The sequence below is a fragment of the Apis laboriosa genome, unplaced genomic scaffold (assembly GCF_014066325.1).
Source record: "Apis laboriosa isolate Shangri-la unplaced genomic scaffold, ASM1406632v1 scaffold34_cov151, whole genome shotgun sequence".
Classification (NCBI taxonomy): domain Eukaryota; kingdom Metazoa; phylum Arthropoda; class Insecta; order Hymenoptera; family Apidae; genus Apis; species Apis laboriosa.
In genome coordinates this window covers 7,731,133-7,756,985 of record NW_025222928.1, presented here as the reverse complement: position 1 = coordinate 7,756,985, position 25,853 = coordinate 7,731,133, and the positions used below count along the sequence as shown (strand labels likewise).

The window sequence follows — 25,853 nt, the reverse complement described above, 5'->3', positions numbered from 1 at the left end:
TTTTTTTTTTTTTTTTTTTTTTTTTTTTTTTTTTTACATCAAACTCATCTTCTATTTTTCCAGATTCTTCGAAATCTCGAATTCGCCTTACCTCTCCGTAACTTCGATCGGCGATCACACATCGATCGAATGAGGATGGAATCGCGAAGGAACCGAAGAGATCGAAGAGAGGAGAAGTTAAGATTGTTTCGAGAGTGATCGAAGGAAGGAGAGATTACGGGCTCGAGAGGAATTTTAAGAAAGATTAATTCGTAAGATATGGAGATGGAGAGGGTTACGCTATATATATATATTATTGTGGGACGGAAAAAAAAAAAAAAAAAGGTTTGTGATGCCTCTCTTTTTCGTTTATTTTTTTTTTCTTTTTTGATGCCTCTCATATTTTTCCCTTTCGCGCCTCCCGGTGAACAGGCGAAATTTTTTTGACTACCATCCTTCGACGTCCTTTCTTCCAAGCTTTCCAAGTTTTCGATGTGTTTTTATCAACGAGAATCGTCGAGAAATTAATATTCGAATTAACATTCTCGTGTTATTCGAAATAACACGAAAGAAAGAAGTGAAAAATTTCGTTCGATGCTTGAACGAAGCCTCAAATATATCGACGATATTTGATAAAAATACAACGATCCATCATACGTGAGATCATACTTTTCTGATCGCGTCACAACAAGTGTCCCACTCAAGTGTTCGAAAATTTGAACCGATAATGGAGGGGGGAAGCGAGGATCAAAAAAGAAATAAAAAAAAAAAAAAAAAAAACGAAAAAGAGAGGCATCATAAACTTTTTTTTTTTTTTTTTTTTTCTGTCCCACAATAGTGTATCCAATCTTGCAATCGAGGCTACAGTTTCCGGTTATTGAATCGTTATGTAAGCGGATATGGGCAAGAGATATACGATATCGTTTGACGCTCCAATCATTCCAATAAACTGCAAACTGCCCCGACCCGATATCGTTACACACTCTTTCCCCCTTGTAACCGGAAATCCGGGAATTTAATCAACCTGTCGCCGTGAGGGAGGGAGGGAGGAAGAAAGGAGGGTTAATTTTATCGAAACAATGACCAAACGACCGATCTTTGCTCGATCGTTGAAAGTTTCAATGGCGCGAGGCCTCCCCCCTTTCTTTCTTCTCTATCTAGACGAAGAGGAAAACGAAGGTTTTCGAGGCAAAGGGATAGAACCAAGAAAAAAAAGATAAAAAAGAGAGAGGGAAATCTTACATCTGCTGTCACGATGAGCAGAGAGGATTATCGTGAGATAAGGGAAAAAGGAAAAGGTTCGTTGGACGATAATCGTTAAACGGATACCACGGGATTGGCCTCGTTTCAACTGTTGCGCGATCGCATTCCGACGTATCCCAAACCCGATAAGGTTAGGTTAGGTTAGGTGGATAAAGGGGCGAGGGGATGTTAAGCGGTGTTAACCTGGTCGTGTAATCAATTTAAAACTCCCTTCCCCCATATCGAGTCATATTTTCCCCTCCCTCCCTCCTCCTCCTCCTCCTCCTCCTTCCATTTAAGACGGCGAGGAGGACGTTTCTAATGTCGTTGTAAGTGGAGTGGAGGGGAGATAAATTGGAATGTCGATGGAACCGTGGCAGGGAGGGGGAAGGTATACGAAGATAGCGAGATTCGAGAGAAGATAGAAACAAGATAGATGGAGGCAATGTAAAAGGGGAATGAATAAGGGGGAGGGGGGGAGATGCCTAGAGGAGAGAATTTATTTTTAGAGATCTTTTTTACGCCTTGTCGTCCAAACTTTATTCTCCTTCTCCTTCTGTATCGTTAGAACGAAATATCGTTATCGACGAGACGTAGTTATTTTCATTCCATCCGCATTCCATTCGAGGGATCGTTTCATTCTTCCGTTTTAATAATTTATCACCTATCATCTCCCTCTTTTCGGTTCAAGTGGATCGGAAAAGTTAGGTTAACTACGGGTATAATTTTCTTTTTTTTAAGGAAAAGAGATACACACAATTCTGTACTCACGTTTCTGATCGTCCTCTTGAGCTGCTTGGAGGCCTTCCACCAGGTTAAAACGGCAGGCGGCTTCGATCCCGTGCTCTGACATCTAGTTTCGTATTTCTTCCCCGCCAAGAGAATCTCGTCCCTTTTCGTAATTTCAACTTTCAATGGTTTCACTGCAAGTATCCGAGTAGATATCGATCAGAGTTTCTCTCCTTTCTCCCCTCCCTCCCCTCCCTAACGAAACAAAACTTAGATTAAAAAATTTCGACGAGAGATGCAAGATAATTTCCCCCTTTTAATCCCGAACGGTGATGATACCTTTCTCCGATTTCTTTTCTTTCTTTCTTTCTTTTCTTCTTTAATCTTGCGAATAAAGTGACGAAAAAAACGAGTTACGTTATTTATTTTAAACGAGATCCCTCGAAAAAAAACTTTCGACAACGAAAGATCACGAAGAACGCAGAAAGGAAAATGGCGAGTCGAAGATAACGCGGAGGATTTTTTTTTTCATAAGAATCCGGAGAAACGATTTCACGAAAACAAACGTGAAAAAAAAAAGAAAAAAAAAACACGAGTTTGGATCGAGTCGACATCGGGCTCGCGTCTTTTCGAGCGTCGAGCGTCTTGACGCGTTATTAATTAGACGACGGGATCGCGGCCGCGGTCGGGAAACGGGTTGGAAACGGAAAAATAGGCGGGCATTAATTAAACGGGTTGAAAAGCGCGGCTCCGGCGGAGAACCGTCGTAGGCCATTCCTCGTTACCGGCCTGTAATTATCCGCCATTGTTCAACTGCCTGCCCCTTCGCGCCGCCTCTCCCCCTCCTCCCCTCCTCCTCCCACGAAATCTTCGAATCTTTTAAGCGGTGGTCGATTAACGATCGCAGCGACTCCACCACGGTCTCCTTGGCTTCGAAAACTTTCGGTTCCGCCTCTCGTTAGAAAGATTTTGATCGCAACTTCTTTCCACTTCCGCGGACAGTAGATAAATACGGGAGGAGGGGGAAGGGGGGGAAGGGAAAGGAGGCGAAAAGATTTTCCAACTTTTCCACCGATTCCCACGCGAAACTTCCCTTCCGGTAGACGGGAAATTTACCACCGCGACCTGCCTCTCCCGCTGAATATAATCATCGTTACTTCCTCTTCTCTACCACAGTATCCTCTTTCCTTCTTTTCCCCTCTCTCTCTCTCTCTCTCTCCTTTTCTTATACCGATATAAAATATCATATAATCTTTAAATTCAACGATATATATATATATATATATATATATATATATATATCGCGTAAAATCTTACCGATATAGTTCTCTCTTAGCGATATAAAATACCATATAATTTTTAAATTCAACGATATATCAACGATATATAGTTTCAGATCTATTTATATGAGGTATGATCAAGGTTATGATGGGGATAGAAGGATAGATATATTTGTCGTGTTGGTTAGTTAATTTTTTCATTTGCAAGTTTTGGGAAATTTATTTTTATTTTGAAGAGAGAGAGAGAATTTTGGCGAGATTTTCCTCGAGGCGGGGCAAAAAAGGGGCGGGGAGAAAGGAAGAAGGGAAGGAACGGCGTTGTGCGGAGGGGCCGTCACTCCGAGCCCAGTTTGAAAACTGTGTCAGAGTCAGGCGGACGCGGCGACAACTTTTTTTTTTGTTCCCCCTCCGTCGGACGTACGATTTTGATGCACTTACTGATCCTGACACGCGTTGTTTGTTCCACGAAACGCTTCGTGCCCCCGTCCAAACGAAAAGTTTCCTCGTTTCACACCCGTCTGGTCGGAAATTAAACCAAAACCGACCGCTGATTACTCTCTCTTTCTCTCTCTTCCACCTTGTCGACGTAAAAATCAATTTAAAATCGCGTACAAAGAAAAATTTTCGATGGAAAAACTTTGCTTTCTTCGTCGATCGATGAAACATCATTTCGCAGCGAGTATAATATATTTTGAGGAAACGAGCGAGGAGAAAGATGAACAGATTGGGATGAAATAGGTTGGAAAAATAGGCGAAATAATAGGGGAGAAGAATGGAGAGGAGTGAGAAGAAAGGAACGTTGGGGGTATAATTAGAAGTCGCAGAAGGGGGGAAAAAAAACAAAAACAGGCGGAAAATTAGTGTCGGTGGAAGTTGGGGGCGAGGTAGAAATTTAATTTGTAAATCAAAATTCATGTCGTCGAGGCGTACAGAAACTCTCTCTCTCTCTCTCTCTTCGTTTTAATATCCTCGCTTCAACTACGAGATAATCTTTACATTTTTCTCTGCGAAGCCCCAGCCTGTAATTCTCGTTTTAAATTCATCCGAAAATTCTTTGTGGCACGAACGCGAGGAAGAGGAGGAAAAAGAGAGAGAGAGAAAGAGAGAGGTGAAAAAAGGAAATCGGACAAGGATAGGAAATTCGGGAGCAGCACGCGTACGCCACGACACTTTATTTCAACGCGTTGCACACGCTGTATTTATGCGTTTTAATATGTTCCACGGTTCGTGGGCTTATTACTGACGAGGGAATAATGCGTCTAATGCACCGTGGAGGATGGAGGAACGAGCGGTTGTTGGAAAAAGAACGAGGAGGAGGAGGAGGAAATATAGGGGAGAAAAGGAATTGGAGAGAAGTTTAAATGGCTCGTTTGTAGATTAAGTCTGGAATATTAGAGAGCGGCCCGTGCGCGGCGATCCTGCGAATTGCCGACTTAAGTGAAATTTTACCGAGACCCACCGCGATATCATTGGAAAAACCGCAGCTCGTATCGTTCGCACCGAGGGTACTCCAATCTCCTTCAGAGATTCCTTTTTTTCCTCTTTTTCTTTTTTTTTCCGGCCGCAAGAATTTTCGAGCAGATTTCGCTAAACTTCCATCGATCTTTGTTCTCTGTTTTTTTTTTTTGCGAGCAGTGGAAATATCAGGTGTGCGAATAAGTTCCTTCCCCGTCACTTCTTACCGAATTACTTTACCGTTGGTGGCGCCATCTGAAAGAACGTTATTTTGTTTTCAAAAAGAGTCGCGACGAGCGCTCTAATAGTTTCCAGTCCTACGCAACAATTTCGAGCGATAAGTGTCATTCGGGTTACTGTTTGTTTTTTCCGTTCCAGTTTAAGAGATCGGCCGTCAAAGCTGAAATGGTTTGTGCGCGGCACTGGGAGAGAACGTGCGAAAAATCTTGTATCTTACGGAACGTGCGAAAAATCGTAACAAAGATTGAAAGCTGGAAATTTTAATTCGTAAGACGAGGATCGTGCATCGAGAAAGTTCGACGACCGTGAGTTGGAGGAAGATAAGAAGAATTGACTGGAACAATCAGGTAATCCTGTATCTGATTTACGTGATAAAATCTTCAATTTGGGGGAAAAAAAGAAGAGGGAAGAATTTATTTGCAGAGCATTAACATCAAGGGAATATCGTATATAACCGAAGTTGTTCGCCGCTTGTAAACGGAGCGAAATAATCGTTCGAATTCTGCAAATTCCGAGGATTCCGTTGTCGCGTTTGGAAACGAGCGTTTCTCCCAACCGTCGTCCCACGCGGAGGAGAGGAAAGTTATTAGGTTGGCGTAAGTTTGGTTATTAGAGGCGAAGATTTACGACGGCCGAAGTTTATTCGTCCCGAGAATGGTCGAAATCCTTCCGTTCTTAGTTGCTCCAGTCCTCGAAAAGTAACTCGGGAAGAGAATCGTATACGCGGTTACGCGGTTGCGCGACTTTTCGAAGAGGAGAAGGAGAAGGAGGATTTACAAACGTCCCGAAATGTTTCGTTTCGTTTCGTTTCGTTTCGTTTCGTTCAACACGCGATCAAGCGTTCAACTTTTCCTCCTCTTTTTTCTCTCATCATTGGTTTTCATCGTCATTATCGTTGACGAATATTGAGGGAAAAAAGGAACAAAGGGGAAAGAAAAATTCGTGGATGATCATCGACGATCCGTCAACGGGGATCGTTCGATTCTTGGGTTACACTTATCCTTTTCATTAACACTGAAACGAAAAGGTTAACGAACTTGGAGTGAATTTCATACGGAAAGAGGGGTTCGTTAGTTTTCTTACTAATTAGCGGATAGGGAAGAGGAGAATCGATTTTTTGCCGAATCTGATTTCTTTCGTAATGGAGATAAGTGGAAACGCGAGATTTATCCACTTGTTAACGACGTTCCCTCTGGTTCCACAATGCGCTAATGAAAATGAACAGTTCCGAGAAAATGTCCTCCTGGTTTAATAGGCCGTTCGTTCTCTCGGTCTTCGCTCTTTCTTTCTTCTACGTATTATATAATTGGCGAATCGTTTCACGAAACGGGCAAACGCGAGGAGGAACGTCGCTCGAGATTTCGAATCCTTATATCGAGATATTTTCAATAATTCAGAAATATGCAGATGTATACGATGCAAATGATGGCGGAACTCGAAGGTGGATGCATTTTTTGGTCGAGAAGGAAGAAGGGACGTTCGCCTCGTTACAATTTCAACCGTACAGATCGAGAATCCTCCAATTATTCGACGTATACGTTTCGTCGAATACGCCTCCAATTAGTCTGAGATTAACAGAGGCGGAGAGAAAAAGAGGGAGAGAGGGACGCTTATTTCCTACCTTTCTGCTGCCTTTCACGCGAAAGAATAATAAAATTGTCGATCGGCGGCGGCTAATTTCGCGATCCTCCTGATTAAGCAATTGATCGACACGCTTCTTACGCGAATAAATTCTAATTTCCACCTTAGTGAAATATTATTGAAAAACGATAATAATTTTCAACTCGATCAAACGATACGTGAATAATTTTTACACGTTGATGAAAAAATAAACGAGGATCGATTCGCTTCTTTCGTTAACTTACACTTTCAAGTAGATACAGATCGAAACCGATTTCGACCGATCTTTAAAAAATTAATTAATCGCTCTTCGAATTCCACGGAGAAATAAATTTAAACGGAAAGAGAAGGGAAAAATTTCACTCGAACTTGATCTTTATTATACCTTTGCATAAATTTTCTCGATTAATCGATTTCTCTCGTCACGGTTCGCGTTTACGGTTTATGGGATGAGAGTTGAAGGGGCGACTCGCGTCCGAGGAATCGATTACCGAGGAGAGGACGTCGATGTATATATATAGATGATTCGAATTGGACTCGAAAGGGATGTCGAGGAAGGATAATAGGAAGTAGTTTGGAGATCGGTGTGTTAATATCGCTTCTCGAGAGATTCAACTCTCCGTTTCTTCTTCGAGGAGACTTGACGATTATTCCCCTTAAAAATGTTTTCACGAGCGTTCGATCCGTGAAACTCTGGATCTCCTGGAAGGTAAAAGAAGGGAAAGGAAAGAAAAGAAGCGAAAGTGAAAAATTTCTCCCTTTCCATTTCTCTTTCTCTTCCCTCTCCCGAACAATATTTCCCAAGAGGCTCTTTTACATCACTCGGCTTCGGAATTACCGGTTTCGATCTCTCTTCACCCCTCGCATCGAACGAATTCGACTCGTAACTTGTTGTTGTTGTTTGTTGTCCGTTTGTGGAGAATTTCTCGCGGGATGAATCATCTCCTCCAAGATATTAATATTATATTATGCTGTACGATCTTAACCTTAACCTATATTTTGATCAACACACTTTTCTCCACTTTTATATTAATATTTAATTTACATGTTTTTCGAGAAGAATTTATTATATACGTGGACTTTATCTCTTTTAGAACTTTATCTCCAACGGAGGATCAAAAGTGTGCTTTCGAATAGAATTATAACGTGCGACGATAATTGGACGATAGTTGGACGTCGACCAAGAGAATTCTGAACAAATATCGAAACCATCGTTACGCAGAGAGAATAATTCTGAAATCGATTAAAAACCTGATAGTTTACCAATCGATTATCACTTTCAGTTTCGCTATTTGCTTTTAAAAAAATAAAATATTCGACGCTGGAGAAGCTGCAACCGAAATTTTTGATACAAAAATATATTGTTTTTCTTCCCACTGAAAGAAACGGCTATTTCGCGACGATCTAACAATTTCGACCGACACTTGCGATCTTCGTGGAATATTTAATCGATACAAGTGACGATGATCTCGATTTTCGCTTATATTGGACGTGTTCGAGGATTGGAATTGGAATCGGACGGTGCGGTGACTTCGAATTCGGAAGGAGAAACGGTCGATTGGACCCTGGTGGAAATTTCGAGCGAAAGGGGGGGGGCAAGAGGGACGAGGTCGATATCGCGAAACGATCCGAAAAAACGAGTTTAATAACGTCAAACGTCGACGATATAACTTCGAATAGAGGCGTGTACTTTCCTTCCTTTTTTCTTCCCCCCTCCATACTTTTCTTTATCCTCGAGTTTCGACAACATTTATTCAAACGATAGGAAAACAAGTTCCTCTTTTCGTCAATATTTTTATCAATCTTACGGCGTTGCATCGACACGAACGGTTACAACAATTTCGAAAGGAAAGGTATTTCGATAAAAATCTGTGGAACGATTCGATGCCGCGCGCGCGCATTCCATAAAATTGAATGGAATATCGGCGGTGGACGCGGCCACGGTTTCCAAATGTAACGTTTATTAACGACAGTTTCGAAGTTCTGATTGCCTTTCAACCGTGATTCCGCGCCCGTTGTCGAACCTACGTATCGCCCTCCCCTTTCACCTTCCTCTCCAGTTGTAATCGTTTTTTTCAAAAATGTTTCAATTTCATCTCGTCCAGATCTAACCTAACCCCCTTTCTCTCTCCATCGATATTCCCCAGGCAAGGAATTCGTTCATTTCCGGCCCTGAATCATCCTCGTCGAAGATTAAATTATTCCACGTTTACGCGATACGATATATAATCCTGTAACGTGAAATATCTCGAAAAAGAGAAGAAGAAATGTTGCTCGTCGTTTTTTTTTTTTTGTTCCACGCGACATTTCGAGGAAAAAGACGAGGAGAGAGAGAGACAGAGAGAGAGAGAGAGAGAGAGAGAGAGAGAGAGAGAGAGAGAGAGAGGAGGAGGGGAAATGCAGTGTGGGTCTCGCGTGGATAGGCGTGTCTCGGGTGAACGAGTACAACGAAATCTGGCGGTGGGTCAAACGGTAGTAGAGTTTCAGAGCGGAGCGATCTCTCCTGCATCACGGGTAATTAGCTTCGTTAATTATTGATCGTTTCATTAACATAACCGAGTTGGCTTTCACGGCTCGATGAAGGGACAAATTGTCTACCTTGTTCTTTTTTTTTTGCTTTTTTTTTTCCTTTTTTCTTTTCTCTTTTTTCTTTTCACGTGGAAAATCTTTCTTGGATTCTTTTATGGATTCAATTGTCTCTGATTTTTTTCCTTCTCTTCGTCGATCGATGTAAATTAATAAACATTAAGGTGTATTTCGTAAACGAGCGGGGAGGACTCACTGTGAAGCTCGATGACGACGGCAGTGGTGGGGGGCGGCGCTAAATGAGTATTGTTCGCCTTGCACAACAATTTGGCGTGGTAGTGACTCCTCGTGAGACCCTTCAGCGTCACGTTGCTTATGGTCACGACGTTGGCTTCGCCTCCTGGCCCTTGGCTCTCCCGAATCTCCGACGGCGCATCGATTGTCTGCGACTCCAGCAGCCACGTGACCCGGGGCCTAGGTTTACCTAAATCGAACAGACAAGAAACCATCTTAGAAATCGTGGTTAAAACGACCGGTGCTCAATTTGCCCGATTCCTGTCTTCTGCTCGAATCGCTTAATTGCCTTAATCTTTGCCCGGACGAAACTGTGGGCAAGAAACGAAATTTGCCAACGTACGATGAAAAAACGTACGGGTACGAAAAGTTCAGAGAATCGTTTATTAAAATTATTTTCTTTGAAACGGCGATTTCCATATTGTTTTCAGAATCTTCCCTTTTGTTTTTCCCAAGTTCCAATTTCATCGATACGATAGATAGATCGTGTACTTTGGCCAAAAGGGAGTATCGTTTCTTCCCTTTACGAGGAAACGATAGGTTATATTCTCTGTTTATCCGGGAGGAACGTTTACGGAACGGAAAAGCGTAAGTGGAAAGCGTTTACGAGATAATTAAATAATTTTCGAGGGAAATATTATCGACGAGCACGATTGGAATAATCTTGTCTATTATTTTTCTTCGTGTCCCAAAATTCACGTAAGAAGTAATTTCGATTACAGAAAACACAGGTTTATAATCGAAAATTGTAAATTTTTTATTGATCCATAAATAGCATATCGGGTAAATGGCCTTCACAGCTTTGCATACGCGCTCTTTTGTTGAAATTTTCCATCACCATAAACGTGGCTCAATTTCCTCCTTCGAGACGTGGTAATCGTCGGTATAAACCTTGGACATTGAAAAAACCTCAAAGAAAAAAGTCCAACGACGTTAAATCGCACGGCAGACAGAAAAACTGGATTATCACGTCACGATAGCGAGCACCATTAGCATGCATCCCACTTAAACAACGACACTGTGTTGTGGATGCATTTGTTTTTCAACGATCTCACTCGTGGATTTTGCGCCATCGTGACACAATTTTCATCGATTAACCGATCCATCAAGATGAAAACTAGCCTCATCAAACATGATTTCGTTCGAGAAACCTGTCACGCTGTCCTTTTTTTCTCTTTCGTTGGCAACACTTTACCGCACGAATGGCGCGAAATTCAAGTCTTGTGCGAGCCCTTTACACATCCAATTTATCTTAAAAAGAAGAGTGCGGTAACGAAACTCGGGACAAAACTCGAGATTTCTCGAAACAAGCCAGTGTAATCCAGCCAGAACTTGTAGGTTACGTCCTCGAGAGACGTAAGTAAACGAAACAAAGGCCGACCGTTCGTCAGTTGAACTCGAGCTGCCCGACTAATCCGAGTGAGCGACGTATTGAGAGACAAGGAGAGGGGAGATAGAGAGAGAGAGAGAGAGAGAGAGAGAGAGAGAGAGAGAAGATGGCAGTCGTCAATCACGTCGCTCGCTTGTCTTATTCGGCCGATCTCGGTGTAGACTCGGCCCGACGTCTGCTCGTCAATTTATTGGTCCCGATGTACCGTTTGCGCGCCACAGACCTAATTCCCACGGTTAATTACTCGCGTAAATTTGTCTTTTCTTGGAAAACCGATATAAGGATCGCACGACGCCATCTTAATACCTATTACGATAGCTCACGATTGTGGTACAACCACACAATTTTCCGACGACTGGCTTTCAATTTACCTATGAAACTTCTAACAATTAAATTTTCCCAAAGAAATTGGATTTCCCTACAGGATTATTATTTACAGAATCATGTCGCTTGTGTGAATTTATTTCCATTCTTGAATTCTGAAAAAGAAAAACCTGCCAAGTGTCATTGTTATTCGATTTGTATACGCCGCATTGTGAATGCGTGGTTTCAAGATGGAGGATTCTGTTTGTGCAACGCGTGTGTTTCTTTTTCTTTCTTTTCTTTTTTTCGGCGCGGATGATGGGCATGCACGAGGGCCGAAACAACAAGTTGGTCGGGAGAGGAAGTTATGTTGGTCGGGGAGAGAAGAGGGTTAGACAGACTAGTGTTGGAAGGAGAGAGGGAGAAAATCGAGGATGAGTGTGACACGCTCTCAACTTTCCCCGCTACTGGCGGGGAATTATTTCATTGCTGTATCCCTGAGAGTGGAAGTGGAAAAGGTGGAAGTGAGAGGGGGATCTTTATTGCTCTCCTAGCTTCCACCTGGTATCATGGATGAGATATATATATATATATATACTTCGTGAAGTTGAGTACGACTCGGTCCTAATAATGGCGTGCCTCGAGGAGAAGGAATATGGCAGAATAGAGTTTTACGAATTTTAGCGAATTTTCTCCACCGTTACATTCGTGCGAGATGATTTCGTTTAGAAGAGAAATGGACTACGCGTGGTAGTCCACAATTTCGATTCTCAATACGAACTATTAGAATTATCTCGTGGGAAAGTTCAATCGAGCTTCTTCGCTTCTTCGTTCTAAATTGCTAGAATTTCTTTCAGTTTGTCTGTTCTTTCGGTTTTACGAGCGAGGGGAAAGGGCTTAAAAAAGGCGGAAGAGTAAAGAACGGGGGAAACAATGGAGAGGAGAAACACGGCGAGCACGGGGAATGGAATGTAGCCGCGAGTCGCGTTTTAAAACACAAAACGCTTCACCCTGTAAAATTACTTTCACGGCGACGTGTTTGCAACAATGCGGGCGAGGATTACGGGAAAAGACTAAAGACAACAGTTGCGCGATACACGATGAATTTCATTCGCGTTTTCCAAAGGTTTTACTTGTTATAAACGAGGCGAAATCTTCCCGTTTTCTCGAAGCTTTAATGATTCATTCTCACCTTGCACCTTTGACTCGAATCTCGTTCGTTTATCGATCTATTCTTGCGAAATCTCATCTCAAAAATCAGCACTTGAATCGATTCAATATTTATTTATATAGAATAGATTCATAAGCTCTCTACGTGTAACCTTGCGAAGCGTGGAATAACATACCGTCGAACGGTTAGACTTTTTATCTCAAATTACATCGCGGATCAAATTACACTTTCAGTGTTGGTCCGAGTTTAACCGAGTCAGTGGGAATAGAAATATTATTTTCGAAGTTTTCAAGTTTTGTAAACATAGAATATGGGTGAAATTAGTTAAGATGAGTTTGACTTTTCGCTATTGAATAATGAAATTATTTCTATTCGTTAAAAAATCGACGATAGAGGGACGGAAAGTAGCGATGAAAATAAAGAGAAAGAAAATAGTATAAGGTGAAAAATAAAAATAATAGAACGTGAATGTGAGAACAATAACGAAATTATTTCTATTCGTTAAGAAATTGATGATAAAGAGAAGGAAAATAGAGATGTGATATAAAAAGAATATATGAATGAATAAAGATAAGAATACAGATTTTAACATTCGATAAATTTTCTTCGTAAACATACACAAAATATTGGAATATAAAAATATTTTACACGTTAATTCGCGCGTGAAATCATTATCTAGTAAGAAAGTTACGGTTAACGGCTACTGAAAATCGTGTGGAGTTGTTGAAAGTGGCAAAATGGTTAAAATATCGTTTCGCACGGGGGATAGAGAAATTTCGATTCGAGCATTCATTCGAAGGAAAGAACGGTTTCGAGAACGTTTCGATTTCCATTCTCTCCCTCCTCTGCGTTTCCCTCCCGCGGATAAGACGAGGAGCCACGAAAAGAATCTTGGTAGCTCTCTGGGGTTTATAAAATTCCAAAATTCCGATCCCTTTTGCTCCCCGTGAATTTCCCGGAAAGAGATCCGGAGACGCGATCCTCTCGGTTTCTCCTGCAAAAACCGAGGCACAGTGCAGGAGAAAACGAACTCGGAAACACGGAATTTTTGAAATTCAACTACGCCTCGTTGATTTCTCTTTTCTCTCTCTCTCTCTCTCTCTCTCTCTCTCTCTCTCTCTCTCTCTCTCTCTCTCTCTCTCTCTCTCTCTCTTTCTCTCTGTTTTTCTCCTTTGTTCGTTTACATACGACTTACAAAAAGAAAGGAAAAAAGAAAAAAAAATTTTTTCGACTATTCCGCCAAAAGTTTTCGACAAAATATTTTTCTCGACACGACGGATGCTTGGTTTCCCCCGTTCCTTCGTTCGAAAGGGATTCTCGGTCGCGGGGTCGGGCAACGAAAGAAACGGTGGAACGGGTCGACGTTCAAGTTCATCCAACTGATTTAAACTCGTGGCCGGAACGATCCCTGTGCTTCTCCACGCCAACGTGAATACACATTCTTCGCGGAGTTGTTCTTATGCCGAGTAATCGCTTATCTAATATTCTTTCTATCCATTTTATCCCCTTCGATTAAAAACTTTGTTTTATCTTTTTAACTTTTGCACTCTCACTATTTTCAACGTCTTCAATCATTTTCCATTTTCCTTCAATAGTTCCAGTTTCCTTCAATAGTTTAAAAGCTATATTTTTTTCGTTTATTTTGACATTCATACCGTTCTCCGGCTTCGCATCGAATCGATTACATTTAACACAGGAAAGTATTTATTATACCTAATCTATTATTCGCGTTGTGCGGATGACGTATATCAGGATTAAAGTAGAATAACACTCTTTATGTTCTCTATATTCTAGATTATATCCTCGTGGCCAGAAAAAATCGAGAAACGTTTGCGAATCATTCATCCCCCCGTTATAACAACGTCGAAGCGAACTTCCTTCCTATACTCCTTCCAGGAAGAATGGTCGAACGGTGCAAATACGTACGTAAATAATTTCGTACGAAATAGCATAGGAAACGGAAGCTCGTTCACGGTCGATCGAGAAGACGTAGGTTTTTCGACTCCTTACGGGATCAGCAATTTCTTCCTCCTCTTCTTCCCCTTCTTCCTCTTCTGAGCAAGGGAGAGTCTTAGCGTAAACAGCCAAGAGTTTGAATCGTGGAACCGGAATACCGGAATTTCGTGCCGAGTTCCGGGGACGAGGAGGAAGAAAATACAAATTTATCGAAAGTTGCGTCTCCTCTCGCTTCCTCGTCGACAGAGTTGCTACCATCCACTCCACCTGGACGGGTCACGGGGAGGGAGAAAAGTTGTTGGGCCGAGTTGAAAATTTTTTTTTCCGTCGTTTTTTCTTCCGTCGAGTGACAGATCAGTGATCCGGAGGAAGAGAGTGGAAACGGAGACGGCCGCTCTCCACGAATCGTGGCAATCCTTTTCGAGGACCTTGGGAAGGATAGAAAAAATTCCCTCTCGTCGAATCAAGGGAGGGAGGGAGGAAAGTTTTCAACTCGAAGTTAATTTTTTCCCGATAAGATAAAAATGCGATAATGAAATATTAAACGTTTTCCCAGCGAGGGGGAAAATTTTTGTCGAAATTTTCGCCCGTTCGGAAAAACCTCTCAAAAAAGTTTACTTCGTCGATCAAGTATAATTCGCGAAAAAATACATTTTTCTTTTTTTTTTTTTTTTTTTTTTTTACGTTCCATGTATCAACGTTCAAGGGTGCTTTCAACTTTTATTACATTTCCACGAGAACCGATCATGATGGAGAGGGGGAGGGGGAATCGATGGCCGTCGAATTATTCGAACAATTAAGCGTTCGATTTTTGTTCTCTCTTCTTTTTTTTCTTTTTTCGCGTTCATTCTTTCTCGATGGTGAAGTGATCAACCTGGAACGGACGATTTTGATTCTTTGAAAGTCGCGCGACCGTCCGCATCGCAGGGAAATGGCGGCGGTCGAAGATTGAAATTGGCGCGGATCCAGGGGATCCGGTCGGGCGACGCGACACCTATCAGGCGAGAAGTCGTGGAAAAATCGCGCTGGACTCTTCGACGAGTCTTTCCCTCCTCCTTCTCCTCCTCCTCCCTATTTCATTTTGTATTTACTTCGAATAAGCGAACGCCGGCTGTAAATGGGATTGGCCCCGCGCCAATGTTACCCGCGGTATTCAAGGAAATGGGATTTTTCGTCCGACGCGCAAGAATTCCGAAAGTACGCGTATGCGAAAAACCACCTCTCGTTCCTCTTTTTTTTCTTATGCCTCCTCCTCTTCTCCTCTTCCTCCTCCCCCCACAGAGGATAATTCCACGCGCCTCCACGACATAACCGCGTGAAACTCAATTTAAACACGGCCCGATATTCGTATCTCGTTCTGTCTTATCTATCGCAAAGCTGGGCTTCTTTCGATCGACGTATCGACGAAACCCAAGGAGACGAGACGAGAGTTGGAGTTTTCTTCCCGCTCCCTCTATTAAATTTCCTCGCTTCCGGAGAAACGAGTTTTTCCGGAGAGAGAGAGAAGCCGAAGAAACTACCAATCCTCCTTCTCTTCCTCGCCCAGTTTTGAAACTGTCCTCGTCGTCGTCGTCGAAAAGAGTTTGATCGAGTATGACGGATGTGGAGAAGGGACAAGAGGCGAAGCAACAAGCTTTTCGCGTAACAAACGATCCGCTATTATAATAATTCATCCGTCTAATCAGGCGGAAGCAATTTCTGGCGGCCGATCCGTTATACCTCTCGTGTTATTAAAGAGGAAGACTTTTTAACCCTCGAGTGGCTTTCTCTCAAACATTAGGATCGATTCGAACGACGATGTTTGTTACGTTTGATTTTTTTTTTTTTAAATATCGTGTTATAGAATTTAAAGTTCAGTGAAATAATTTTATTTGTGGTTTTATTATTGAAAGCGTTGTCAGCAACACCACTAATTTCATAGTTGATATTTATTTGTTTTTCGATACATATATTTCAAATATTTTACAAACAGATACGCGCGATTAATTAATATATATTTATTCAGCTATTTATTTACATTTTCATTTTATTTACATTTTATTTGTTGTTTTCACTGCCCAGTCAACATATATATTCATATAGAATAAATTCCTAAGGCTCTTCACGTGTAACCTTGAGAAGCGTGGAATAACCGTCGAACGGTTAGACTTTTTTTATCTCTACATCGCGGATCGAATTACACTTTCAATGTGACCGAGTTTAACGGTCACTGGGAATAGAAATATTATTTTCAAAGTTTTCGAGTTTTGTAAGCATACGGTAATGAAATTAGTTGGAGCGAAGATGAGTTTGAATAATGTAATTTGAATAACGAATTTTCGTTATAATATATAACGAAATTATTTCTATTCGTTAAGAAATCGACGATAGAGGGAAAGAAAATAGCGATGAAAATAGAGATGTAGTATTAGAAGAATATAGAATGAATAGAAAATAAGAATAATAGAAGTAAATGACAATAAGAGCATATTATTGGGATATTAGTTCAAGATTTTTTCGTTATTGAATAACGAAATTATTTCTATTCGTTAAAAAATCGACGATAAAGAGAAGGAAAATAGAAATGTAATATAAGGACTTTAATATTCGACAAATTTTCTTTCTTCGTACGTAAAGACACATAAAATATTAGAATATAAGTTTTACACGTTAATTTATGCGTGAAATTATTTTAAATTAGCTAAGAAATTCGGATGCAGGAAATCGCGTGAAGTTATTGATTCGTGGAGTACAAAGAGTTAATTTTCAAATGTATAAAGAATAATTGTTCCGATGTAACGTCCAACAATTAAGTTATAGACATAGAGAATTAATCGATAACTATTTTCAATAGTTGAGAAATTTTTCAATAAATTTTTTTAAGAAGCATTTAAAACTTCAATTTCGAACAGTTCTGTTTTAATTTAAATCGTTCCATAAATTATCAATAAATTTTTTTTGTAAATTAAATTTTAAGAAATTATTTCGCATTAGAAATTCACACGATGATTTGTCAATGATTTTTCGACATGTTCGAGCGAAAAAGATCTGGAGCGAGTTAAAAAAAGAGTTAAAATTAATCGCCAGACACTATTTATTATTTTTCTCTCGTAGCAGGTGTTACAAATTAGACAGATCGCGCACACTATCTTTTTTTTCTTCTTCTTTGCTCACGATAATATTTTAATTTTAATTTATCAACCGCTTACCTCCATGAACCTCGCACACGAGAAACAGATCCGCTCCTTCTGGATAGGCCTCGAGAAGTTTGCTCATATCTCTCCTTTTCGCGTCGTAAATGATCGGCTTGGCCGGTGGCACTGAAAGAAGAAGAAAAAGAATGGAGAAGGACGAACCGGAACGGTTCGATCGAAACTCGAATAGAATCGAAGTTGCACGGATAATTCGGGGGGAGGAGGCAACGAAGGGGAAGAAACGATTTCTTAAGGCGTACAAGATGTAGGTCGTAATCGTAGACCGAGATTACGCTATGGATGGCCTGAGGAGCGCGCTAATACCCCCCATTCGCCGATCTTTTATAGCGCGTTTCCTCCCTCTCTCCTTCCCTTCTTTTCGAGCCATTTTGTTTTAGAATTCTCATCGAACCGGTCATTCTTCCATCTCGCCCCAAATCGTCCCTAAGAAAAACATCATTTTTATCGTTTCGAGGTGAACGCTCAATTTTTCGTTTCTGAATTTCGTCTCTTCCTCCTCCTCCTCGTCCTTCTCCCCGACAAATTTTACAGTAATCGATTCTTACCCGGCTTTCTTTGAAGATCGTACGAGATCGAAAACGCGCGTGCAGCCCCATCCCAAAAAGCTTTCTCCACGTTGTTTGCCAAGGTAAAGGTTTGCCGGAGGATGGTACGATTTACGCGTGTGTTTTCCAAAGGAGGAAGAGCGCGTCGCGAATCCTTTCCCGAATCCTTTGCACGAAAGGTGAAAGGTGAATGGAGCAAGGGATAACGTATGCGAAGCTCGGCCAACCAACCAACCTCTGGAAAACTTTTACGGAAATTCTAACCGACTCGTGGCGGAAGACATGAGTCACGAGGACGAATCTTGTCTCGTCGGAAGGAAAGGTCGTAAAGGATGGAAGCGGCGATCTCTCTTTCTCTCTCGCTTTTATACGTGTATCGAATCCCCTCCGGCGAATTTCGATCGTAAACTTTTATATCGCGGCGGAGTTACGTTTAAACGCGTGGCCTTCGAGAGATAAGAAGTCACGACTTGCTAATCCCACGACTAAATACCCTATGGACTACTTACCTGATTTCGATTTATATATATATATATCTGCCAATCACTCCCCTCAAATCGCGAATAACCTCTCTGAAAAAGTCGGGCGAATTTCGAAAGTGACTCGAAAATTTCTAGCTGGGATCTCGTAAAAAAAGAAACGATTTTACCGGCCGAGCAACTGAGATTGGAAGCGAAAATGATCCGTGGAAAATGGAAGGAAGTTTATTGGCTCGAGAGAGGAAAAAACGAAATTATCGAGTTCTTGCGTCTCGACGCTTCTCGTTTCTCTTGGAACGTGTCGAAACGATACGTAACCGCGTTACGTATCATCGAGCTGTCGTTCCATGCCAGCCATCCAACCGGCATTTGTTCACCCGTGCGTGTTTGTCCATCTCCGTGCGAACGAATATCCGCTCGTACATACCGACTGAGGTTGCGTACAATGCATCGACAATATACCGGCTACAGAGAAATATATATATATAGATATAATCGGGCACGTATAGCTATCTTCCTCATCCGCGATGCATCATTTGTGCCATGCTCCCCTATCCGCTATCGGTTCCCACTAAGCATACACTTTCTTCCTTCTCGCAACGGACGTGGACTCGTTGCAAATCCAAATTCGAACCGAATTTCCTTGATCTTTTACACGATGTGCGACGATTTTTTCATGCTCGAACTTTCTTTTTCTCTCTCTCTTTCCGTTGTTATCGTCAAGTCGCGATCCCCCCCTTTTTTTTTTATTATTTCCATTTCTCGTCTTTACTTGGAAAAATGGTGGTTGGAAAAATGTTACAATCAATGTTGGATTTGACAACCCGTCTTGGATTTGACGATTTGAATTCGTCGGTTGTTGGCTTCCAGCCGATTTATCCCGGAAACGGGTTGATCCATCGTCGGGAATCTTTATCACCGAAAAATTGCACCGGTATATTTGTGAATTATTATATAATAACGATAAAAATAGTATCATCCGGGAAAAGTATTATCGAGAACGTCGCGTAAAATGCTCCCGATATTTCAGGAATTACGAACATTGGCTATACCGTTACCCATATTTTCGGAACGGTATTTTTATCGCTCGCGTTACGAACGATTGCTTGCCATCTTCCTTTTTTTTTTTTTTTCCTCTCCTCCCCCTACGTTTTCGCGTATCGATTAAATATAGCGAGAGTCCGAATTGACGGGAAGCTGAACACGATACGCATACATGTGTTGTATACGTATAACACTGGACCGATTCGATACCAGTTATGGTAATAAAGACAAATTTTTTTTTTTCATCCCCAACGAATGTTTCCACCATATTTCTACCAAACGAACAGCAGTTCAACGAAATTTTTATTTCGATCGCTCTGAGATTTATCTGTGTCTGTCTCTCTCTCTCTCTCTCTCTCTCTCTCTCTCTCTCTCTCTCTCTCTCTCTCTTTCCTGCTACGTACAAGAATAATTTTCCCTCGAAATATCGTTGAATCGATACATTATTGGAGAATATTACTCTCTACTCGTGTTCTAATCTTTTCCTAAACTCTCTCTCTCTCTCTCTCTCTCTTTCCATAGAATTGGTCTATCTTGCCGCTAGTTAGCTAATCCCATTGGCCACGCTCACCCTTGCAACGTTTTGGAACGAGTATCTCCCTAGCCGAGACCCGATTCATCGACCATGAATTCGGCCAAAAACGAGGAAATTACACGAGAGACCTTGCAGATTCGGAGGAGAGGGAGGAGGAGAAATTAATCCATATCTCGTTAATCCGATTATCTTTACTTTCTCCGCCAAATTTGCTTCCTCGTTCTACCCAATTAAAATCGCTTGCGCTTCAACCTTCCCTCCACCCAATCTCTTTCTCAACTTATTATGTATCACCCAACCGACAAACACTTACCCGTTTTCCGTTCACGTTGGGCGACGGCACGTGAGCAACAAACGAGAAGTGGGCCAATCGGGTTAGTCGCGGGAGAAAGAAGGGGACGGGCGACGAGAGGATTGGTCCGCCAGGCTAAGAATATTTTTTGCATTTGGCACGCGGAATATCTATGTATCGAACGTTTCTGGCGACGAATTATATTTTTTCCACGGGGACGTGTGTACGTAAGCAGGTGCACGTGTGTGCACAGCCACTCCTCTTCGTGACTCGAGCGTCGTGTGCGTTATACACGATTATCGTTAAAAATTTTAGGAAAATTGTGTCTCGGAACACGTGTTCGTTTCTCGAAATGTTACGTCACGTCGAGGATGCGCATGCATGCATGCATGCATGCATGCACCTCACGTATTCCTCGAATCCGAATTCCGTTGGATTTTTTTTTTTTTTCCTTTCGCCCGTAACCCTCGCGACAAGAGGGTTCCACTCCTTCCCTTCTTTACCAACCGAGTTTCGTCGGATCCGAGATATTCTGAAATACCGATATAATCGAGCGCTCGTTTCGAATTCACGATACACGCTCGAGGAGAGAATTTCTGTTCCTCGAACGGGAGGGAAAAGTTATCTTACCGCGGATTTCAAGTTCACGACGTTTTGGACGTATCGTTCCGCGGGAAATATTCGAGCTCGAAATACGGATAGAAATACTCCAAAGAGACTTTGTATAATAAATAATCCGAGATAAAGCGATTATCCATTCGCTCGCGTTGTTTCGTAAATCCTTGTACTAGTTTTTTTTTTTTACTATTACTCAGGATTAATTCAAGCGAGCCTCTTAATTAAAGAAACTTGTCTAGAGAGAGTTCAGAGAATTCGAAAGAGAGAGAGAGAGAGAGAGGTGGAATTCTGAAATGGAAAGGACCGTTGCGCAAATTATGCTTTCCTAGAGTTCATCCTCTCGAATCGTATAACCGTTAAGCCTTCCAGCGTCGGGACGCCTTTTGCCGTCTGGATGCCCGTCCATCCACCCTCGATGTCGCGCCGATGGAATTATTTATCAAGACCGAGGGGACGCGACATTCCAGTTTCCGGTAGAATTAATAATTTTCCAAGAGTCAAGACTGGGCCGACAAAAAACACGTACAATTTCACGCGAGGGAGGAGGAGAAGGAGGGGGAGAGGTGGACAAATTATTTAACGTGGCTGCATCCTTTGTCCTTTTCCCGTCTTTTTGTCCCGGAATTTCCACTTTCTTCTGTCCACCCACGTAATACGTGTCGTCCGCGCTCTTTGTTTTTCGCTCGCCTCTTCCAAATACACATATACACACACATATATATATATATATATGTATTCCACGCCAAAGTAGTTACCATGTATCTCACTATAAAATGCATTTAAGAAACGACATCGAGAGAAACAAAATTCAAGAGCCATTTTCTTTGCCACTGTATAAAAGCTTCGTATAAATATGTAAATAAGATTTACACGATTTCCATTTGTCCTCGTTTTCCTGTTGGCTGAACTGTTCCTCTCTGAGAGAGAGGGGGAGAGAGAGAGAGAGAATATTCTTAAATTTTTCTAACGTTTCGAAATTTGTCACGATGTTTCTCGTGTTTCTTATCCTCCCCCCTCCCTCCGACGAGCTTTTCGAAAGAAGAAGATTTGAAACACTCGTATTTCTTCTTCTCAGAGATTTTCAAAGATCGTTATCCTCGATCGTCTTCCGTTTCAGAGAGATACAATGGAAGAAATGTGAAACGACAAATGTGAATCGTAGTTGACAGTCCCCATCCTCTTCTCGATACACCGCAGCGAAATTCAAAAGCTCGTTAAAGCGATCGTTAAACGAGGGAGCCAAGTTCCAAAGTCTCTCTCTCTATCTATCTCTATCTCTATCTCTAGTCGCGCCTATCCAACAAGCGCGATCGAGCACGTTTTGCAGAAAGGTAATTAACTTTCTGCGAAAATAAACAGGACGGATGTTCGAAACTTCGTGCGGTGTTGCCGTTCTCGTATGCGGGAAGAAGAGGGATCCCCTTCTCGAATATGGCGTTCATCCTCGAACTCAATTCCTTTTCGAAATTTTTTTAAGTAAAATTGGCGCGAGGGAAATTCGCGTGAATTGGGGATCGAGGCGTTGAATGGAAAACCGCCGCGTGGCAGTTTCGCAGTTTTCCGCGGAAATTGGATGTTTTCGAACGGAGGGATTCGGGAGGAGAACGTGACCGAGGAAGAAACGAATCGAGAAAGATCTGGAAACGGGAGAGCTTCTCTTTTCCCCACTCCTCCCTTCGTTTCCCCTTGTTTCGTGCCACCTCTCTCTCCCTCCTCCCTCTTCGTCCATCCCTTCTCCTCAACGTCCGACGTTCGACGAGCAATCGTCGAGAATGAAAAGGACAGACTAAAGGAAGGGAAGGGGAAAAGTAACCTTGGAAAAAGTGATGGTTTGCCGTTCCTCTCTCGAATGGTTGTATAAATCGGAAATAATTTTCGGTTTCGAGAAGAGGAATGGAACGCGTGTGGAAAACATTTTTTGAAAAAAAAATGATAAGAAGGAAGGAGAAAATGGAAATGGGGATGGAAGGACAAAAGGGTTCGGTCAAGATGTTTGGAAAAGAGATAGAATTCCTCTCGGAGGGAAAGAAGGGGAAAAAAAAGAGTTCCTTCCCTTCTCGTCTCTTCCGTTTTTCGAAAGAGGATCTCGGAAGTTGGTGTATACAGCCGCATTTGTGTGCGGAGCTTGCGCGAACCATTACTTTTCCGCCAACGTTCTTTCGGTTTTCTTCTTCTTTGTGGATTCTTGTTGGAAAGGGGAATTTCTCAGCTGGCACGAGCACTCGTGAAGCGGCGGAGGCGGCATTCCGCGCAACTTCCTATCCTCTCGGTGCGATCAACGAGAGAGACGAGAAGAGGAGATATGGCTGATAGAGAGAGCGAAAGAGAGAGAGAGAGAGAGAAATAAAAATAAATGCCGGTGAACGGATTATCCGACCGCTTTGAATTCTCAATCCCGCGCGAAATGCTTCTTCCGCTTTCGAAGATGGCGAGCTTCGCCTACTTTTTCATCTTTCTTTCTTTCTTTCCGTTCTTTTTCGCACGGCACAACCGCGGCACAGAAGAGGCTCTCGACACAGATGCAAAAAACAAAAGCGACATCGAGCCAAGGAACGCCGCTTTTTCCCCTTCTCACGGAGAATGTTCACGTTGCAACGTTCCACCAACCATCAGATCCATCCTACCTACGTTTCCGAGATAATAGCCGCGTGTTCCACGCCGATTTGCGCCTATCCGCGTCCGTTGGAAACACCGATCCTGCAATCTCTTCGTTCGTTAAGGAAAAAAAAAAAGAAGGAAAGAAGGGATCGTCGCAATGCGAATAAAGATTAATTCAAAATCTATATCCGTTCGAAAAAATATTCCTTCGTGTTCAACTTATACAATAAGAGGACGTAGAATCCGATTTGCACGCGAACGATTCATCAAATATTTTTCCTATTCTAAGGAAAAAAGAAAAAAAGATCGTCGCAATGCGAATAAAAATTGATTCAAAATCTAGATCCGTTCAAAAAAATATTCCAACTTAAGAGTCGGACGTAGAATCCGATTTGCGCGCGAACGATTCATCAAATATTTTTCGTATTCTAAGGAAAAAAGAAAAAAAAAGAGATCGTAAATAAGAAAGAATAATTTAAAATATGTGCCTGTTAGAAAAACACCGATCGTGTAATTCCTTCGTTTATTCGTATCCAACTTAAGAATCGGACGCACTTATTAAGGAAAAAAAAATTGCAATGTAAATAAAGATTAATTTAAAATATTCAGATCGAGGACTTTCGTTAAAGACTTTCGTTTCGTCGATTCGTGTCAAAATTTATTTACGCAGAGATGCGATAAACTTAAGAGTCGGACGCACTTACTAAGGAAAAGAAAAAAAAAATCGCAATGTAAATAAAGATTAATTCAAAATATTCAGATCGAGGACTTTCGTTAAAGAGACTTTCGTTTCGTCGATTCGTGTCAAAATTTATTTACGCAGGGACGTGATTAACACGAGTAAGGATAATATAATTTTACTTTTACAGAGGGTGTTCTAACGATCGACGGTTGGTCGGTTTGTTCCGTTCGCGGAAATACACGAGGTTTACGAGGCCGGTATAAAAACCATTAACTTGGACTCGATACGAGCCGGTTGACGATATCGAATATATATATATATGTATATATATGTGTGTGTACTCCAGATGGTGATTCGCGGTTCGTTGCGCCAATTGAATTTCTCATTTTCCTCGAACAACCTTCCGACACCAACGATAACTCACACCGAGTCACGACTCGACCCAGTAACGATCCAATTTTTCATCTCGGCAACGAATCTCGTTTCGCCTCGCAACGTTATTTACGTACGTAGATTTTTACACCGGCAAAATTGGGAAGATTTCATTGTTTCCCCGGTTGGATGAGAGGAACTAAGAAACGTCTCGAAACGTCTCGAATTGAAATTCATGTGATCGAACGAAACTACGCAGAAGAGAAAGTCGTAGTCGAATATTATCGTCCGAATTTTCTTCCTCTATTATAAAGAGGTGAAAATTTTATACACGATAGGATAATCTAATAATCCTCGAAACATCGATTCCCATACGTTTCTATTTTCCAAAAATTTTATTCCGTACAAGAGTCGTACGTAATAGCGAAAATGGCCGAGGAAAAATGCCAGCCCGAAATTACGATCTATAAAACGTGTATATCGGAAGACAATGCCGATATAGCGTTTTATTGGCCGAGCGTGATACATTTCGCGAAGAACTTTCGAAATGATTTTTATGAAGGCGCAACCATCTCTCCGAAATATCGAAGAGGCGTAAAAAAAAAAGATACCAGTTTTTCGATCTACAATGAAACGTAATATATACATATAATTCAACGATGACCAAAATCCCCGGTAATCGAAAGGTATATCTTGTACAGGAGAGAGAGAGAGAAAGAGAGAGAGAATAGAAGAGTAATTACAAAGTATATATATATACATTTTTTTTTTGAGGAAATGGAAGGTTTCGAGGTAACGGTTTGCCTCGGTGATGTATCGATGTTGGCGATAGTTCGAAAATAGAAAAAAAGAAAAAGCGAGCGCGTCCGTTTTGTCTCGTTTAACACGAGTACATGTACACACATATACACATACACATATATATACATAGTTTTGCGGGTAGAGCGAAGGTAAACGCGCGCGCATAAAAGGAGCTCGAGTTCGATGTACGAAAACAAATGGTGGAACGTCGAGGTTGGAAGAAGCGTGGAAGGGAAGGAGAAAAACCAATGAGGCAGAGGGGAAATATTTGCGTAATCCCGGGGGAACGATTCTAACGAACGGTGCAACCGAGCAGAGTCGAGACTCGCTTTGTTTAATTCGGTTGTTTGAATATCTCGGCGATGGCCCCCGACATCGAGCTTCCGAGCTTCGTGGCTTTCAAACATTCCAACGATTATATCCAACGTTAACGATTTATCTCGCGGTCGATAGGGCGTGAATAACGTAGGAGAGAAAATTTTATATATATATATATATATATATATAT

The 25,853-nt window shown here is 41.7% G+C and overlaps 1 protein-coding gene across 2 annotated transcripts in view; it reads right to left on the bottom strand.

Annotated features, from left to right (window-relative positions):
- Positions 1-25,853, bottom strand: part of LOC122714861 (nephrin-like) — a 107,609-nt gene that overhangs the window by 36,963 nt on the left and 44,793 nt on the right. For both annotated transcript variants that reach the window (XM_043936591.1, XM_043936592.1), the window contains exons 5-7: positions 17,374-17,484; positions 9,328-9,555; positions 1,993-2,144 (exon numbers count right to left, since the gene is read on the bottom strand). In XM_043936591.1, the coding sequence (XP_043792526.1) occupies positions 1,993-2,144; positions 9,328-9,555; positions 17,374-17,484 (491 nt within the window). The remainder of the gene's footprint in view (positions 1-1,992; positions 2,145-9,327; positions 9,556-17,373; positions 17,485-25,853) is intronic.